The sequence below is a fragment of the Lepus europaeus genome, chromosome 9 (assembly GCF_033115175.1).
Source record: "Lepus europaeus isolate LE1 chromosome 9, mLepTim1.pri, whole genome shotgun sequence".
NCBI classification, from domain to species: Eukaryota; Metazoa; Chordata; class Mammalia; order Lagomorpha; family Leporidae; genus Lepus; species Lepus europaeus.
The window spans coordinates 49,050,536-49,071,388 of NC_084835.1; the positions used below are offsets into that span (position 1 = coordinate 49,050,536).

Sequence of the window (20,853 nt, forward strand, 5' to 3'; positions counted from 1 at the left end):
GTGACACCAATAACTATGGCCCTCGGACTACAAGATGTGGATAGGACCTTCTCCAGATCATGCTATGTGGGCATGACAAACGCTGGGGCATACAGCACCAAGACCCCAAGTCCCAGCTCTGAAAGATGTTAAGGGGGCCTTGCCCCAGTTCCACAGGGTAAATACAGGCTATGCTGAGGATTTTAGAGATCGCCAGCTGTGATTCTGGAGCACTGGAATACAACTAGGTCCTTCCCTAGGTCCCACAGGTTATGTTCCTTCGACCCCGAGGAATACAGTACTACTAACAGTCAAAGTCCACAGTCCTGGAGCTGAGATGCAGTGGTGTCCTTACATCGTCTCACAGAGTGAGTGCCAGTTATGCTGGGGTTCCTGAACTATTAGGCACAAGGCAGAAGCAGGAAATAATGCAGGTGGGACCCTCTAGATCCCACAGGTGAATGTGTATTACACAGGGCATTAGCATCAGCAGCAAGTCACAGAGTTGCAGTGCACAGAAAACACTGCCCCCAGTTCCTGCAGGACATGTAAATGTGATACTGGGGTTTGTGCTCTAGGGGATTCTGATAGCAAAGGTACCGCCTACTATAGATGGAATTTAGCTGCTTCTTGGCAGCAGTTTGGGTTTGGTGCTTTAGAGGCAAGGGAGCCAGTCTGCACTGATTCTTTGGAGCAAAGTAGTTACTCAGACCCTAATCAGCTCTCTAGGTATTATTTAAAGTCAGTCAGAATTCTCCCACAGTTAGGGCTGCCCTTCTGCAGCTGTGGTGGGGGCACTTTTGATACTGCGTAACTAGTTAGTTAGAGATTAGGTGAGCAGGAACTCTGGATCGCTTGTATCCCTGCAAAGTGATGCTATCTCGTTAACTGTCAGCTTGATCCACCCACCTTCCTGAGATGCACCTTTTGCACTGGGAATAGGTCCCATGCTCAAATCCCACAGCAGTTGCATACTTGATTGGGGTACCATTTGCTTCCTTATAAAAAGAGGTGGAAGGCATGAGACAGCTCCGTTTTGTCTCAGTCCCTGCTTTTATAGATACTGCTCTAGCTCTCCCTCTTTCCACCATGGAATGGTCCAGGATGGACTCCTTCAACTCCGGCTTAGAGGTATTGTTCTTCGGATTTTTTTTCCCCCACTCTTGCTTATGGGAAACTTTTGGCTCAATTATGTTGGGTATTTCTCTCTGTAGGGCAGCCCTCACTCACACATGAATGTGTGTTTATTCTCTCCCTGCTAAATAAAATCTGTTCCTATTTACGCACAATATTAGTCTCTGCTTAGTGTTTTCACCTTTATGGGAGACAAGAACCAGGATTGAAAATAACATATTCATTGCCCACATCACTTTCTGCTGACCTCTGTTGGGCAAGATCGTGTTCCTGACAGGTGGGCTGGGAAAGGAGCTATGGACTGCATCAGTGAACTGGGGAATCTATAACTCTCTGCTGGTCTTCAGAGTCTCTGTGCTGTTTGCAGATCTCACAACTTCCTTACTGAAGTTTCTCTGTCAGTCAGTCTCCTCAGTTCTAATATTTTATATACACAACCCTTTTCCTGGAAAGATGGTGGCCCCCTGTTGGTGAGCCAAGGTAGGCGTAGTGGGCAGTGACTTTGTTTCTTTCTGTCTCCACCCCTCCCCTTTCTGCTGGTTTTCACAGTTTCCATGGTGTTTGCACTTCTCCTTGCTTCTTTGCTGAAACATTTCCTCAATCAGTCTCCTTAGTTCTAATACTTTATATATATATAGAACCCCAGCAAGATGGTGTCATGGGCCAGGGGGCTCGGGTGGGATCAGCGGGGACAACAGCAGTGGCCTGCTTTGTTTCTCTCTCTCTGCTGGTTTTTGGAGTCTCCATGAGGTCATTTTTTAACTAGAATTTTCCCTCAGACACTCTTCTGGAAATGTGGTTCTTCCTTCATGCTGAAACGTTTTTCTGGCTGAAGGTGAATGCAGGTGCTCTCCATTCAGCCATCTTTAACCAGTAGCTGCCATTTTAGCCAATACAGATTTAGAGATGTAGAATCTGAGTTTGAAACCTTGCTCCATTTAACAACTGCATGGGAGTTGAGGCAAGATAATAATCTCTCCATACAACAATTTCCTCCTATCAAGTAGTAGTAGTAATAGTAGTAGTAGTAGTAGTAATAGTAATACTCCCCATGGGATTCTTATGAGAATTCAATAAATTAACCCAAATTCATCAATTAACCTGAAGGACACTGTGTTCAGTGAAATAAGCCGAGCAGAAAAAATTCTGCATGATCTCAATTACAGGTGGAAACTCTGTAAAATCCAACCCATAGAACCAGGGAGTAGACTGGTGGTTACCAGAGGTTAAAGCCTATTGCTCAAAACATACAAGATTTCAGCTAGAAAGGGGGATATTTCTAAAGACCAAGTGTACAGTTTGTTGGCTATAGATAATTGTAGCACTTGAAAATTGCTAAGAATGTTTACTTTAAATGTTTTCATCACAAAAAAATGGTATGTGGTGTAATGGATACAACTATAAGTTTGATCTAATCATTCTACATTGTAAATATATAGCAAAATATCACACTGGGTAACATAAACCTAGGAAAAAATTTTTGTCATTAAAATAAATATACTTTTTACTTAAAAAATTTTTTTTTGACAGGCAGAGTTAGACAGTGAGAGAGAAAGAGACAGAGAGAAAGGTCTTCCTTTTTCCGTTGGTTCACCCCCCAAGTGGCCACTACGGCCAGCGCACTGCAACCGGTGCTCTGCGCCCATCCGTAGCCAGGAGCCAGGTGCTTCTCCTGGTCTCCCAAGCAGGTGCAGGGCCCAAGAACCTGGGCCATCCTCCACTGCACTCCTGGGCCACAGCAGAGAGCTAGACTGGAAGAGGAGGAACCGGGACAGAACCAGCACCCCAACCGGGACTAGAACCGGGGTGCTGGCGCCGCAGGTGGAGGATTAGCCTAGTGAGCCATGGCACCGGCCAAAATAAATATACTTTTTTAAAAATCAGTATTTCATTTGTTCAGTAACACAAATAGATGGTGTAAGTCAGGATTGACATGCAATAACGTTTCAATCTACATTAGTCATTGCTATTATCATCAAAGCTATTCCATAATGACCATAGATGCTTAGATGCCAACCAAATGTTTCACTTTTCTCTAAACTCAATTGATGTTTCTTGTCCATTCTCTGAAATTATATCCAGGCTTAACCTAATGGCCATGGCTCAGTGCTATGGACTAAAGCTGCCTTTTAGATTGGTTTTTGAATTGCAACTCAAACTCTTAATAACTATGTAAATTTTAGGTTAACTTGTCAGAGCATCAATCCTTCATATGCAAAATAGGGATCAAAATAGCACAAGATTCAGAGCATAGGAAAAAGTAAAGAATTTAGGCAAGGACTTTAGCTTAGCGCTGGGTACAAAGTAAGTGCTCAGTAAGCATTCATTGTAATTATTAAAGTCCAGTTCAAATACTGTCTTCTCTATGAATATTTCTTCATCTTTATTTATATAGTAAGATGCTCTGAGAGTATCTACACCACCCTTTTTCTACTTTTCTTAAATATGGATCCTTAATCTTAGCAAACTTCTGAACTGTTGGTTCACAAGTACCTTCTTTCCTTCCTACAGTCAGCAATTCAATGCATTTGGACTCCCCAGCACCCCTTCTCACCATGCCTGACACAAAGCAGACTCTCAGGAGACAGCCTGCTTGATGGATGTTAAAAAGATAACCTGGCTTGCAATGTGTGGGATGCATGAGAGAAAGGAAGGGTAAGAGGGCAACAAGATGAGGAGCAAGGCGTGTACCACACTCTAGGAAAAGAGATACTGGAGATCTAAGCTGCCTACAAAAAGGCATGGGGAAAGGATGAGAATCGGGGGAGAATGACAAGGAAGTTCTCCAACACTGCACCAGCATGGCTGCTTCTGCCTGCAGACAGGTTTATAAGATGGGAGTTATTATCCAAAATCAAGAGTCCTCCTTTTGTTGAGGAAATGCAAGCAAAGGTGTTTATCTTAACATTCAAAGTTCACTGTTATTCATGAGCTCAGATTGCGCCCTTACAGAGCAGGAACCCAATCCATTTAGCTCAGCTCATGCAATTCAATTCGTGGCAAGGCATAATACCAAAAGGGTATTTGAAAACACTTTAATGTGATGAGTACTTTAAGACAGTTTAACACTTAGGCAAATATTCAATTAAAGTAGTTTGAGCACTTTATTTGGAAGAGTCAATGAACTAATCAACAGATACTTTTAAGACAACAGCTGCTGTAAAAGCTAAATAAAATTGTGGCTTTTATTTAACCTTATTTGTTTGTTGAACTCCAACATCATCTCCAATATATCCTTTTTTAAGTCCCCTAAACACCTTCTTAGTCGCCACCACGCTTACAAAATTCCAATATGTGGAGTTATCAGAGATCAAGGTTATAAGAACAAAACACACCAACAACACTTGCATCTCTTACTAGTTCTCACTTGCATTCCCCGATAAACTGTCAAGATTTAAATAGGATAAATGAAAAGCAATTCAAGATTTAGGCTGCTGCAATAGAGGGGATGATTTGAAATAAGTTTATCTGTAAAAACATGGAGGATGTCAAGATTTATAAGCAGAGATCAGCAACATCTCCATTTCTCTAGTATCAATGCTATCAAATCATATTACGCAGCACACAAATACTACAGAGGAAATGACAGTCATTTGAGTTTATGGTAACAGCTTACTTGAAGTGCCACATCCAACACCACAAACTCAGATCATTCCAAATCTGTTTTGAGGTTAAATGCTGTCCAATAGAAACCTCTAATCATTTTCTCAGTGATTAGAAGAACGGTGTTATTAAAACCAATCGAGAAATAGTTCTCGATCATTTCAGGGAGAACTTGAACAGTGTATTTTGCTTTCAAAGAAATCCTTAATCACTGTTTGGGGGAAAGATAGCACACCAAGTTACTCACATTAAGATGCCATTGGCAAATGCTATGATTAAAGGCACCAAGGAGATGGATGTCAGTAGGCCTGGTTTATATTTGCACACATTGCAATGTCTGGCATCAACACAAGCAAAATTCACAATTTTCAAATGCAGCCCAAATATGTGATTCTTCTTTTTGTTTTTGCTGACCACAACTAAATAAAACACAGTATTAAAAGAAGCCAAAGTTCATGTTTGGCACACAAGCCTTCTATGCGCAAATCATTTAGTAAAGCAAATCGAAGTCATTTCAGAAGGCACAATCTATGGTATCAGAGCAGTAGAGTCAGGGGTCCGCTTGTATAAGTGGGCATAGGTCCTGAAAAAGGCAAACATAAAGTTCAGGGGTCAAACACAGAATAATAACTATGCCAAGTAGGGGTGGGGAACACTTACTAATGTGGAGTCATGTCAGCATAATATAATCAAAGAGCTGGTTAATTGTAGTGGAATGAGAAGGCCATGCCAAGGTGGCCACTGGCAAGCGAGCATCAGTTACTCAGGAATGGCTTTGAAACCCACCTGGCAATGGAGCCTGCCTGGCAACAGGCTGTGATTGGATGGCTTTGGAAACTGCCTGGCGACAGGCTGTGATTGGATGGATTTGAAACTGCCTGGCAACAGGCTGTGATTGGATGGCTCTGCAAACTGCCTGGCGACAGGCTGTGATTGGATGGATTTGAAACTGCCTGGCAACAGGCTGTGATTGGATGGCTCTGCAAACTGCCTGGCAACAGGCTGTGATTGGTTGGGGCATAGACCACCCCTTGACCAGGTTGGCTGGTCTTGGCTATATAAGCTGTTGTACCAACTGTAATAAACGAGTCTGCGGGCCGCTCGCCTCAAGCCTGCTTTCACCCGACTCCCGGGGTCTGTGTGTTGACTCCGCGCCTCTTGCCCCCACCACGCTGCTCTTTTCAGAAACAAACCCACTGCAACATTGTGGAGAAATCAACGGCAACAGTTAATGTTTTTTAAAAAAATATTAATTTATTTGAGAGAGAGAGAATGAACTCCCATCTACCTGTTAACTCCCCAAATGCCCAAAATGGCTGAAACTAGACCAAGCTGAACTAGTAGCCAGAAAAATCCAGGTTTCCCATGTGAGAGCCAGGGACCCAATTACTTGAACCATCACCTCTGTCTCCAATGGTCTGCATTATCCAGGGGATGGAGTCAGGAGACAGAAGTGGGATTTATACTCAGGCACTCCAATACGGTGTGCAGGTGCTTTACCTGCTAAGCCAAACTCCCAAACAAGGCAGGTATGTATTGATCTCTCTCATCTGCACCACAGAAATTTTTCCCTCAAGCTGGCTTCTCTGGTAACTGCTACTTAGCCACCTACAGCAAGTGGGGATTTAGAACTCCTCAGAGCCACCAAGTGAGAAGACACAGTCCACAGAATTACAAAATGTTTTGAAACAATCAAATCTTGTGGCCAGAATTGCAATGATCTGATTGACTTAGGCCAATCAGTGGGACAAATGAGACCTGTTCAACTTCAAGGCTTTGCATGGGGTCAATTTTCCTTAGTCCTCAAAGCTGTTTCATGATTGCAGAATAGAGTAGATCCTGCAGACATTATCATACTATCTAATGAAGACACTACCTGAACAGACACTGAAAGAAAAGTTAGGTAAATAATTCTCCCTTCTAGGATTAATGGCTACTTACTTGGACAAGTAATTCTTAAGTATGACCAAAACCTTAGTAAACTCCAATATGTGAAATATTCATTATAATTTTAAGAGAAGAGCTTAGTGAATGAAGTAACACTTCAGAGCATTTACGGAAATATGCTATTTTCCATAAAGGTGGTTTTAACACTTTAATAGTTATTTTCATTATATAAGGGAATTTGATTTCCCAAATGAGCTATATTTACTTAGCTAGTCCCACTCGAAGAACGAGATGAACATCAAAAAATATGGAGCGTACGTTTGGTCCAGCATTGGAGATACTCACTGGGATCCTGTATACCATACTGACATGCCTACGCTGGAGTCCCTGCTCTAGTCCAAATACCAGCTTCCTGTTGATCTGTACTCTTAGGAGGCTATGGTGATGGCTCAAGTAATTGATTTCCCACAAGGGTAACCTGCATGTTAATCCTAGCCCCTGACCATTATGGGAATTTGGAGGGCGGATTAGCAAAGGAGAGCTTTCTTTCTCTATTTCTGTCTCTCAAATAATAAATATTCAAAAATAAAAACAAAATACAATATACTAAAGAAGTTTAGAATTTCCATAGGCTTTGACTAAAGATTTGTCCACCTTCACCAACCAACTACTTCTAAGACCTGCACGTCTATTACAAAGTATTCAGTATTTGTAGTTAGGATATCCTCAGAAAGTATTTATTTATAACCATTCATGTGAAGTCAAAAAGTTCTCATTGTCTTAATTTGGCTTCCCACTGGGAAAGAAGGAGATGTTGGATAACATTTGCAAAATAATTGGGTTTTATTTTATAAATGTTTGGATCAATGCTGTCCAATAAAACTGCAAGGCGAAGCAAGCCATAAACATATTTTTGAATTTTCCCATAGCCATACAAGGGTATTTCAAAGTTCATGGAAAGGGGCCAGCACTGTGGCACAGCAGGTAAAACCGCCACCTGCAACGCCAGCATCCCATACGGGCACCGGCTTGAGTCCCGGCTGCTCTGCTTCTGATCCAGCTCTCTGCTATAGCCTGGAAGGCAATAGAAGATGGCCCATGTCCTTGGGCCCCGCACCCACATGGGAGACCCGGAGGAAGCTCTTGGCTCCCGGCTTCAGATTAGTGCAACTCTGGCCGTTGTGGCCATCTGGGGAGTGAACCAGCGGATGGAAGACCTCTCTCTCTCTCTCTTTGTACTTCTCTATCTCTTTCTGTGTAACTCTGACTTTCAAATAAATAAATAAATCTTTTTTAAAAAAGTTCATGGAAATATAGAATGTAAAACATTTGGAGGACAGGTTTAACCAGTTAAGCTGCTATTTGGAAAGACTGCATCCCATATGGGTGTGCCAGTTCAAGTCCTGGCTGCTCTGTTTCCAATCCAGCTTCCTGCTAATGGGACTGGAAAGTCCCTTACACCTAAGAGGGCCATCCTCTGGAATTTAGCTTGTACCAGTCCCAATTGCCATGGGCATTTGGGCAGTGAACCAGAAGATGGAAGATTTCTCTCTAAATAAAAAAATAAATATTTAAACATAAAAAAAGTAAGTTTGGTGCCAAAAAATGAAATCTATGAGAAGTTTTTTCATGATAAGCATTTTTCATGAACTTTTGAAGACCCTTTGTATTTAAAAAGATTAAAAGAAACAGGAGAAAATAATTTAAAAATATCTTACTTAAACAAAAATATATATTAACAATTGTAATGTCAACATCTAATCCATATTAAACATTATTGCAATATTTCATATTCTTAAATTTTTCTGTACTAAGTCTATGATATCCTGTGTGTGTTTTACCCTCATAATGTATCACAATTTGGACAAGCTACATTTCAAAAGCTCGATAACCACACATGGTTATTGGCTCCCATACTGGATAATAAATATTTCAAGTATCTAATATGGCTAAGTAATTAATTAATAGGTAATTAAGTAGTAAACCAGAAATCTCCTTGGATCCTCAACGATTCTTAGTCCATGTTTTAACTCCTCACTTCATTCCAGAAAAGAAACTATTCATGTAGTAAATACTGGTGATTAAGAACCATGCTTTGATTTCTTAGACCACTACGCTGACTGAAATGTTATTTAAAGCCTTGGAGACTAGTTTCTTGTCTCTCAGCTAGAGAATAATGGTATTTATCTTATTGTACATTTCCAAGATGCGCTAAGCAGTGCATTTTCCCCAGCGTTCAGTACACAGTAAATGATGTTATTATTATCACTGATGTTATTGCTACCAATTTTGGTGTCACTTCTATTGTTTTAACTCTTCTGGTGTTCTCTGGCTTCTTCTTAGAATGCTGGGAGACTATCTCCTGCTTTCTACCTATGTCTGGCTCTTCAACGTTTTTGACGGCAACCCAGTAAGCAATAATATAACCTCAAGATCCAATATACATAGGAGTATATTAAAGGATTCAGCTTCACGAAGACTGGGATATTGTCTATTTGATTCACTGCAATAGCCCAAAGACCTAGATGTGCTCAGTAGAAAATACTTACTCCAGTAAGTGATTGGTATACTCTTCTATTTTCTCATTCTTCCTTCTTAAAATTCTAATTTATCAGTTCTCATATAAATTACTGGCCTTGATCCACTGAAGTGCTCTTTAATCCCCTGCTGGGTGGTGACCTCCAGTTTGAAAAATTCCCTTTCCTGTGTGGTACTGCATCTTCATTTCGCCTACCTGACACCCCTTTTGTCATGGACAGTGACAGCGATCCTTGACATCATTCTCTACTCATCCTTGTCTCCTCTCATACTCACTCCATTTGGAAATCTCATGGTTCAGCCTTCACAATCCATTCAATGCTTGACCACAAACCCTGCCCCCATCATCCCTTGCTGGATTACCACATTGGTATCTCATTGGTGGGCCTCCTTGCATTCCTGTCCCCCTACAATCAACATGCAACACAGCCATCTGCAAGATTCTTTAAAAAATAAGCTGGATCCTATCCCCTCTCTGCTCAAACCATGCTGTGGCTCCCCAGGGAATTCAGTGTAAACATCCAAAATATTTCCAGTGATTATAAAGCCCTTCACTTTCTGCTATGTCCATCTCCATATACCTGTCAGCTCTTTTCTATTCTCTCCCACAACTCATCCTGGTCCAACTGTGCTGGCTTTCTTGTTGTTTCTGAAACATTCCCTCTGTCATGTATTAGAATCTTTGCCGGGTTGATGATTCTGCCTGGAGAACTCTTCCTTAAATACCCAAAAGGTCAACACATTCACCTCTAAGTCTCTGCTCAAATGCCATCTTCTTAATGAGGACTAACCTGATGGCCTTACTTAAAATAGCAGCCCACTTCCCAGTGCTCCACACTCGCATCCTGTTCTGCTGCCCCTCCTACAGATCACCTTCAGAGTCAATGTCATCTGCCCCATGGGACAAAATGTAAACCCTGCAGGGAGAATGATCTCTGCCATTCTTCTCTGAAAACAGTGCCCGCCTTCTAACAGACACTTGAGAATTATTTAAGAATGACTACAGCCTAGCATTTTTGAGGAAAAACACAGTCAAGTTCATCCCAGGACAGATTCCTAGCCAGAAATTACTATTTGCTTCTTTGTTGCAGGGGAAAACTGCAGAGGCAAAACAACAGAAGAAAATGAAAGAAAAAAAGGTACACAATATAACCAAAGCTTAAATTTAAAAAGATAGAAGAAAGCAAGTCATGCAGCATCTGCTGTTTTTATGATATTATGTCCTTTGCTAAAGACTTCTCTAAAGTAAGTGAATTTACACAATATATTTTACTTATTAATTTCTAAGATTTATGGTATCTTTCCTACATCGTGAACAGATTTTAATTTTAATTCATACAAAATGACCCAATATTTCCTAATAGAAAATCACCCTGAAAAGCCAGCCTTTTATTCTAAATTGATCATACACCAAAAGGCGTTCCACCATTCGGTATATAAAACACAGAATAAAGACTCTAAAATTTTAATAAGAAACAATTTTTTTCTCCATGATATAATTATGAAAATTGTCAACCCCCTAAGCAATATGCTACATATAATTTATCATTTACAAATTAATCCAATTCTCCTTTACAGACACTTAAAGCTGTTTTATCACCATATCCAGAGAGTCAAGTTGACCTTTCAATTTCTTAATAATGTTTTTACATTTTGGAAAAACAGACATTGCTTTTTCCATAAATTTGTTCATAAATATGTAAACATTTCTCAAAATACTGAACACAGTCAATATAATTTGCAAACAGTATAAAATAACAACCACAAGTCATAAACCTTTGAAAAACTGAATTCACTTTCTCTAGCTATGCTTCTACTTTCTTTCTCTTCAATTTACTGGGAAATTTCAAAATTGTGTCTGCAAAAGTTAATATCACCAAGAGTTAACACGGCTGCAGTATACTGCCTGTCACTTATGCTTCCTACTAAAACAGATGTCAGATTTGAAACTTTCTAAGTGAAGAATCCAAGAAAAAATGCCATTCAGTTTTGATAACAGCAGTCCATTGGAAAAGGCAAAAATTCATAAATAATTCATAAATAATTACTTATTTTTCCCTCAGATCTAGATTAGTAGCAGTTAAAGGCAGCATGTTTTAACAAAATTGAAGCATCACTGTAAAAACCTATAAAAACATTTATTTTGAAAGTTAAAGGTTTGAATCTATAATCCAATATTAATTATTTATTTTGGCCATATAGTATCACTTAAATACCTTAAGAAGGTTGGAAATTTGAATCTTCCTGACACTGAAGATTTTCCTTGAACTGACCCCTAATATATTCACCTATTTAAATACCCTGTGTTTTACCTAGCATGCTTGTTTGGCTTCGTTCCACACCAATTTTCTCCTCTTAGAAAAGAAAAAAATTATAAACTGCTTTTATGTTGGTTTCCTTAGACATCATAGAGAAATTCTGTTTATGTAGAAAGTTATTCTCTGTTTTGTATACAGATACTGAATTTTTTGGAGGTGAGAGATAACGATTTCTGTAACTCACTTTCAAATGAGTTAGTAAAAAAATAAATAAGTGGAACCATTCAGGCACTTGTGTGTCCGGCGAACCTCCTGGATCGCTCTCTGCAGATACTGCATTTTCTACAGATTGGGATTCTGTGGTTATCTTGTGTGGAGCAAGTCTATCACTGTTGTTCTCCCAACAGCACATACTTCCTGCATGTCTCTGTGTCACGTTTTGATAATTCCCACAATATTTCACACATTTCCATTACTCTCTATCTGCTTTGGTGATGTGGGATCACTGTGTGTAGATTTTACCATTGCAATGGTTTGGGGGCACCATGAACTGTACCCCTGAAAGACAGTAAATGACAGATGTGTGCTTTGAGTACTCTACCACTCAGCCAACCCCACCTCTCTCTCCACCTCCTTAAGCCTCCCTATCCTGTGACATATAACAAAATGGAAATTAAACTAATTTCCCTACAGTTCTCTCTAAGTGTTGAAGTGAGAGAGAGAGTTGCAGTTCTCTCACTTCTATCAAAGCTGGAGATGATTAAACTTAAGGAGGAAGGCACGTTGGGATAGGCTCAAAGTAAGGCCTCTTGCACCAAACAGCCAAATGTGAAGGCAAAGGAAAGGAAGAAAATTAAAAATGCTACCCCAGGGACCGGCACTGTAGCACAGTGGGTTGATGCCCTGGCCTGAAGTGCCGGCATCCCATACGGGCGCCAGTTCAAGTCCCGGCTACTTCACTTCCGATCCAGCTCTCTGCTATGGCCCGGAAAAGCAGTAGAAGATGGCCCAAGTCCTTGGGCCCCTGCACCCACATGGGAGACCCAGAAGAAGCTCCAGGTGCAGCTCCAGCCGTTGTGGCCAACTGGGGGAGTGAACCAGCGGATGGAAGACTTCTCTCTCTCTCTCTCCCTCTCTCTCTCTCTCTGCCTCTCCTCTCTCTGTGTAACTCTGACTTTAAAATAAATAAATAAATCTTTTTAAAAACTGCTACTCCAGTGAACACAGAAATGATAAGAAAGTGAAATAACCTTCCTGGCGATACAGGAAAGTTTTAATGATCTGGAGAGAAGATCAAAGCAGCCACAACAGTCCCTGAAGCTAAAGCCTATTCCAGAGTGAGGCCCTAACTCTCTTCAGTTCTATGAAGCCTAGGAGAGGGGGGGAAGCTGCAGAAGAAAAGTTTGTTGTTAGCAGATGTTGTTCATGAGGTTTAAGGAAAGAAGCCATCTCCATGGCACAAAAGCAGATGATGGAGCTTCCAGTGCTAATGCAGAAGCTATAGCAAGTTCATCAGAAGATCCAGCTAAGATATTCAATGAGGGTGGCTCCACCAAACAACAGATTTGAAACGTAGATGAACCAGCCCAGCCGGCTACTGGAAGAAGACATCTAGTACATTCACAGGTAGACAGAAGTTAATGCCTGGCTTCAAATTTCAAAGGTCAGGCTGACTGTCTCCTTAGAGTTAATACAGCTAGTGACCTTCACTTGGGGCTAATGCTCTTTTGTCACCCTGAAAATCCTAAGGCCTTTAAGAGCTATGCTAAATTTACTCTGAATGTGCTTTAAACACGGAACAATGAAGCCTGCATGACAATATTTGTTTACAATATGGTTTACTAAGTATGTCAAACCCAATGTTGAGACCCATTGCTCAGGAAAACAGACCATGCACCTGGTCATCCCAGAGCTCTGATGGAGATGCATAATAAGATTAACGTTATTTTCAGGCCTGCTAACAGATTAGCCATTCTGATCAAAAAGTAAATTTTAATTTCAAGTCTTATAATTCAAAAATACCTTTTGTAGTAAGTTACTAACTGCCATACACAGATGTTTCTCTGATGGATCTGGGAACAGTACATTGAAACCCTGGAAAGAATCCACCATTGTCAATGCCGTTAAGAACACTAGTGATTCATGGAAGGAGATCAACATACCAATAGCAACAGGGGCTGGGAAGAAATGGATTCCAACCCTCATGGATGATTCTGAGGGACTAGAGACTTTAGTGGAGGAATTAACCGCCCATGTGAACTAAAACCAGTAGTGTAGCCTACAAACGCGACTGATTTACTGCAAAACCCTGATCAAATTTAATAGGTGAGGAGTTGCTTCTTATGGGCGGGCAAAGAAGGTGGTTTCTGGAGATGGAATCTACTTCTCCTGAAGACACCATGAACAGTGTTAAAATAACAATAAAGAATTTATTTCATTTTGCATTTTTTAGTGTTGATTTTCTTTAATTATTTTAATTACACATATCTGTGTGCTAGAGTGTGATAAATTGGTACACATAATCAGTGTGTGATGACCAAATCAGGTTAGCATTTCTATCTTGTTAAATTCTCTGGAAATTTCATTAACGTTTAATAACTTTATGTATTTATGGGATGCAGTGTGGTATTTCTACAATTGTACACAATGTGTACCAATCAGAGTAATTTTCCTCTTGTTATTATGACTTGGTATTTGAAGTCTTCTAGCTCTTCTGTTTGTTCACAAAATATATAACAGGTTATTGTGAATTACAGTCACCCCACTGCACTGCAGAACACTGGAACTTGTTACTTCTGTGTGACTGTGTTTCAGTCCCAGTATCCAACCTCCCTCTATCTTCACAGCCACCATCTCATAACCACTATTCTGTGTTCACGTCAACATTTTTTAGCACCCCAATAAGAGAGAGAACACGCAATTCTTATTTTTCTGTTTCTTGCTTATTTTGCTTAACATAATGTCCTCTAGTTCCATCCATTTTGCTGCAAATGACAGCATTTCATTCTTCTTTTATGGCTGAACCACATCCCACTGTGTATTTATGCGACATTTTCTTTATTCATTCACCTACTGATGTGCATCTGGGTTGATTCCCTATCTTGGCTACTATGAATAGTGGTGCAATAAACGTGAGCATGCAGGTATCGCTTTGACACGATAATTTCATTTCTTTTGGATCTATTCCCAGTAGTGGAATTGCTGGATCATATGGCAGCTCTATTTTTAGTTTTCTAAGCAGTCTCCATACTGACAACAAAGGATTTAGATTATTACATAAACTTAGTTGATAAAATGGCAGCAGGCTTTGAGAAGATTGACACCAATTTTGAAAGCAGTTCTGCTGTGGGTAAAATGCTATCAGACAGCATCACATGCTCCAGAGCAATCTTCATGTGAGGAAGAGTCAATCAATACAGCACGCTTCATTGTTGCTTATTCTGAGAAATCGCCACAGCCACCCAGCCTTTGGCGGCCATGGAAGAAGACACACCCTCTGCCAGCAGGAGGATTACCACTTGCTGACAGCTCAGATGGTCATTAGGGTTTGTTAGCAATAAACCATTATTTAATTAAGTTACTGCATTTTGCTAGACATAATGCTATTGTACACTTAATAGACTACAGCACAGTGTAAATATAACTTTTATGGGCTCTGGGAAACCAAAACATCCATATTACTGAAATATTCACTTTAATGTGGTGTCATGGAACAAAATCCACCCCATCTCCAAGGTAACCCTCCAGACAGAACAAACACAGCAGAATGGTTCAGTAGTTAGATCTAAATATGCATATGTGAGCCCACATCGCATTCAGAAATGTCTTCAGAAAAAGGAGGCCAATAAAATAAATATAAAACTAGTGGAAAATACACTAACTCATTAAAATCCCTTTGTTTGTTCATCCACTTCTCCAGAAAACAAGATAAAATGAATAAACAGAGAACAAATGTATCAGATGCTTTATAATAGTTGTTTTTATATGGTACAAAGCTCAGAAGTTTTTCATTTTCTTTGTACTCTGCTCTAAATTTCAAATTGCAAAAAAATTATAAAGTCTAACTTCATTATGTGCTAAAAGAAAAATGGTACCATGCTTTAAGATTGGATATGAAAATACTGACATACTTTAAAATTTATATTCTCTCTGGCACACTGCAGCTTTCCACTTTCAGCTTCTTTTGGGAAAAAAAAAAGGGCCATGAATTAACGATCTCAAAAGTCTGTGGATATACTTACAATGCTAGTCCTAATGCAACAGGAGCGCTATAGTATCAGGTATCATTATATTTGCTATGGAAATAAATGACTTGCAAAAATGAGGGAGAGGTGTATGAGAATCCCTGTGTCAGAAGTTGAGAATGTGAATTTTCTTTCTGGGGAAAAAAGATTTCTCTTTGCAACTAGTGGAGTTTTAATCCAACATTTAAAAATTAGTAAAGCACATGATCTGAGAATAGCACTAACTTCACCTTAGAAAATACAGCTTATTGTTACCTCCTAGGCAGCCAAGGAATGAAAGCAGGATCAACAGTTTCCATGACAACACCATCTTTAATTGCCAAAAGCAAGAGTAACTCTTGTCCAGTCTCTGATGAATAGAATGCTTTGTCTTCAGGTAAATCCTTTAATCTGTAAAATATATGTACAAAGAAGTTAGACTTTAAAAAGCCAGCTGATTTTAGTAAAGAGATTTTCTTCTTCTCTTAAAACTGTATCATTCAGAAACACTCAGAGTCTTCACATTTAAGATGTTAAATATTAAAACTTTTGGTAGATAAATACAACGAATAAAACATTAGCCTGAAATTCAAACTTTTCTCATTTTCTCCAATGATAACATTCTGGTAAATCTAAGAGTCAAACAAGTAGATATCTTGAAATTCTGCTTTCAGAGTTCCTGAGTCTCTAACAGGGCATACAAATTATAAACACCATTATCAACGTCCATCTTAAGTCTATTTTGTCCTTGATAACTGTAGAAAGTTCCCAATAATATATGCTGCATAACACAGATAAAAAATGCTAATGGTGAAAACTGTGCATTCTGAGAATCTTACAAACAAAACCATTTTCTTCTTTGCTTTCTTGAATTTTCATAAACTTGAATGTGCTGGTTGAAAAGAAATTAGGTGACAGTGCTGTGTCGTTTTCAGTGGCCTCTTGAAACCAGTTAAGCTGCATGGTTAATGATCAAGTAGGCTAGAGACACACACCTAAAATCAGACAATCTTCCTTTGACCACTGAAACTCAACTGGTTCCATGCAGGGGAATTAATGACTTTGAAGTGTGTCACAGTAGCGAGAAAAGCATGCAATTCTCTCAGCAACTGATTGGACCTGTTTTAGTTGTTGCCGACCCAAGAAGTGACACCTCAGGTTCTTTCAGGCAGTGGCTCTGAACAGAGCTTCCTGATATGTGGTATATTCAATCAGATATTAAGTGTGGCCCAAATAGTAATTATTTTGACAGTGAAAATATGAAAACATGCCAATTAGGTACTTAAGATAATGCTTTGAATCAATCATTCTTATAATAGTGCCATTGTGTACTAGCAATCTAACATAAGCTCTTGGGTAGAAAGTTAAGAGGTGGAATGGCAGCCAGAATGTCAGGAATTGGGTCTCACTGACACTCAATCCATGAGAATCTGCAACAAGATGAAATACAATTGAAAATTACTGTTTTCAGAACTGCAGGCTAGCAACTTGCACCATTGTGGGATCCTAACCTCTTCTCACCACCCCTATTACAGCAAACTGCCTGTGCCTTAGAGCCCCATAGCATACACCACAAAAGGCAAACAGTTTACCTGGGAGGTGGGATCAAAAGCAGATGAGGCACAGGGGAGTAAGACAGAGAAAGAAGGTGGTCAGCCGAGGGTGGGGTATGCAGCCCCCTATCACTGTGGGTGGCTGGAGTTCATGCCCACAGGGTACGCCAAGCTTCATGTAGACTGTGCACCCCGGAGTCATCCAAGAGTTACCCTTGCCAAGAGGCACTGGATCTGGGGTATTTACACATCAAGTCCTATTTGTCAGTGTTTGAGAGCTGCTCCCGAGGGCTATGCATTACATACATCGATTCTAATCTCCTACTGGGGACAGCAAATGGCTTCAGAGGCCAAAAATAGAAACACGTGTGCTGGACATTGGGAGTGGTGTGCACCAAAAAAATAAAGACAAAGGGTGTTGAGAGAAGCACACGTGGTATCTGCATTACGGAGAGGACACAGGGGTGTATCTGAAGCTATTTCCCAAAGCATCAGGTGCCAGGTGACCATTTGCCAAAATGACCGAAATAGCCAAGTATACATGAGAGGGGCACACCTTCTACCTCAATTAATGGTTATACTGCTAAAGCTTTCCCCGTGCTTGATTTTCCCTACTTGGAATAAAGGCTCTCAGAAACATATCTTCCTTCCTTCTTCTACTTCTGGTTCATCATATGTCCATAATTATTTTCAACTGCTAATTGAAACGGTAACTGAAATCATTCTAGATGAGACTTGTTATAACTATCATAATCTTCTAATCATGTATGTAAGGAAATGGCAGTCCAGAAGCCACAGGAAAGGTGACACACCCACTCACAAATAAACACGGATATAGGTACAGGCACACAGCAGAAAACCAAGTTATTTGAAATATTCTAAGAAAAGTCAATGCTGAGCAGTCATTAAAATTGTGGGAAATGTGAGATGCACTAACATGACACATGAGAAGTTATTGTGCATCTACAACATCCACTATGTCTGGGAATTAAAAGGAAGACTCAGCCACCACAAAAGCTTAAGCCTTTAACTTAACTGAATTGGTCTGGTAGGTCCTCCCTTGATGAAACTATAGCTATCCAGTTTATACACTAAAACTACCTGGAAGAACTTCGTAATAACAGAACAACAGTCTTAAAAAGAATATGTAGTTGGGGATTTCAGAAAAAGAAGAATCCTGTAGTAACACTGTCATTGTCATTGTCATGGTCATCAAAAAGCCATCAAATAAATGTGAAGCTTTGCTCTATGTCATACAGAGGACAAAATGTATCATCTGTGTTCTGATATTGTAATGAGAAAAAAATTGGCACAAACTCCTAGAAATAGGTCAGAAAGTAGAACCACAGTGTACTCCAATTTTCCCAACATTCTTGTTTGTAGCAGGTTTCAAGCAGTGTCTTGCTGCGTGTAAAGAACAATGAATAAGTCAACTTAGGAGATGAAACCTTTGCACTGGATATCAAATGAATGAGAAGCATTTCTCCTGGAACCAAAGGATAAGTCATGGCATAGGATCTGGATACCACTGAAAATTATTGCAAGAAAATATAAGAAAGCATGAAGAAGGTGGCAGCTTGCAAAATGGTATCTTCTCCACAGTGTACCACCAAGATAACATGCATATCAATTACATTTTAAAACTACACAGGTGGGTCCGGCATTGTGGTACAGCGAGTTAAGCTACCACTTAGAATACCTACGTCCGATACTGAAGTGGCTAGGATCAAATCTTGCTTCTACCTCCCATTCAAATTCCTGTTTATGCATCCTGTAAAGCAGCAGATGAAGACCTAAGTACTTGGGTCCCTGCCATCCATGTGGGAGATGGGGATCAACTTCCTGGCTCCAGGAATCAGTCTGACCCAGTCCCAGCTATTACAGGCATTTGGGGAGTGAACAAGCAATTGAAAGATATTTCTTTCTTTCTCTCTCTCTCTCTCTCTCATCCTTCCCCTTCTCCCTGTCACTCTCCCTTTCAAATAAATAACTGAAAGAAAGTTCTAAAGACTTTTAAAAACTCATGCATTAGATAAATATTGATTGAGCACCTCTGAGGTACTGGGGTTATACAGAGGGAGGCAGAGGTTCTGGTAGGGCTGTTAGACTGGTGATGCAGTGGTTTATCAACTAGTAGACTGATGCTCTATTCAAATGATAATAATTGTACTTGCAAACTGCCCACTGTGAAAGGCACAAAACTACCTATGAAAGCCTAAATAAAAACAGTCTTCATTAGAAATGTCAGGAAAAGCTCCTCTGGGAAAGTGGAACATGAAGGAAGAAGAAGAAATGACACAAACAGGTGCCAGGTGTGTGTGTTGCAAACTGAAGAAAGAATTTTCCCAAGAAGAGACAGGACTTGGTATGGAATCAGTAGTCACTGCACTGATTCTCCTGTGGCAGCTGCCATCTCGTGTGCCAGACAGTCCCAGGACCCCACCACACCTCACTAGGTCCCCCAGATAGACGTTAATGTCTGTCTCATCAGGGGCTTCCAGAATCCTGCTCTCACCCATGTCACTGGTAATGTAGTTATATTTCTATCAGAGATAGAAATAGAGCTCCAATCCACTAATTCACTCTGCAATGCCTGCAATGGACAGTGCTGGACCAGCCCACGAGTTTGAGCAAAGAACTCAACTCAGGTCTCCTTTCTGGGTGGCTGGGACTCGACTACTTGAGCCATCACCACTGCCTCCCAGGGTGTGCATTCGCAGAAAGCTGGAATTAGAACCATACCTGGGACTCAGACCCGGGTTTTCTGATACTGGATGCAGGCAGCCTAACTGGCATCTTAATCACTAGCCAAATGCTCACCTAGTCACCGTGTTACTTTTGATTGATTAGTACGCTTGTCCCCCTGCTGATTGACTATTTTGATAATCACTGCCAGGCATTCAGAATCCAATATGCAAAGTCCCTCAGGTTTAAAAACTCATGGCTTGCTGTAAGAACAGCAAGAAGACGAATGAGAAGGCATGCAAATGGCCAAATCTAGTGTAGTATGAAATAAGACTGTAGATGTGCATATAAGGGGGGGCCAACCCTACATGTCTGACTTAAGAATATTAGTCTCAACTAAGAGTGTCAGTTGTTAAATCAACAACAGGAGTCACTGTGCACTTACTCCCCATGTAGGATCTCTGTCCTTAATGTGTTGTACTATGAGAATTAACGGTAAAACTAGTCTTCAAACAGTACGTTATACTTTGTGTATCTGTGTGGGTGCAAACTGTTGAAATCTTTACTTAGTATATACTAAGTTGATCTTCTGCATATAAAAATAATTAAAAATGAATCTTAATGAAGAATGGGATGGGCTGGCGCCACGGCTCACTAGGCTAATCCTCCACCCAAGGCCCTGGCACTCCAGGTTCTAGTCCCGGTTGGAGTGCCAGATTCTGTCCTGGTTGCTCCTCTTCCAGTCCAGCCCAAGTCCTTGGGCTCTGCACCCGCATGGGAGACCAGAAGCACCTGGCTCCTGGCTTTGGATCACTAGCATAGCGGCCATTTGGGGGTGAACCAACAGAAGGAAGACTTTTCTCTCTCTCTCCCTCTCACTGTCTAACTCTGCCTGTCAAAAAAAAAAAAAAAAAAAAAAGAAGAATGGGATGGCAGAGGGAGTAGAGATAGGATGGTTTGCGGGTGGGAGGGTGGTTATAGGGGGAAAAACTG

At 40.4% G+C, this 20,853-nt stretch overlaps 1 protein-coding gene across 2 annotated transcripts in view; it reads right to left on the reverse strand.

Annotated features, from left to right (window-relative positions):
- The window catches only part of CNTN3 (contactin 3), a 416,756-nt gene that overhangs the window by 296,833 nt on the left and 99,070 nt on the right, over positions 1 to 20,853 (reverse strand). For both annotated transcript variants that reach the window (XM_062200206.1, XM_062200207.1), the window contains exon 2: positions 15,899 to 16,033. In XM_062200206.1, coding sequence (XP_062056190.1) covers positions 15,899 to 15,953 — 55 coding nt within the window. In that variant the 5' untranslated portion in view covers positions 15,954 to 16,033. The remainder of the gene's footprint in view (positions 1 to 15,898; positions 16,034 to 20,853) is intronic.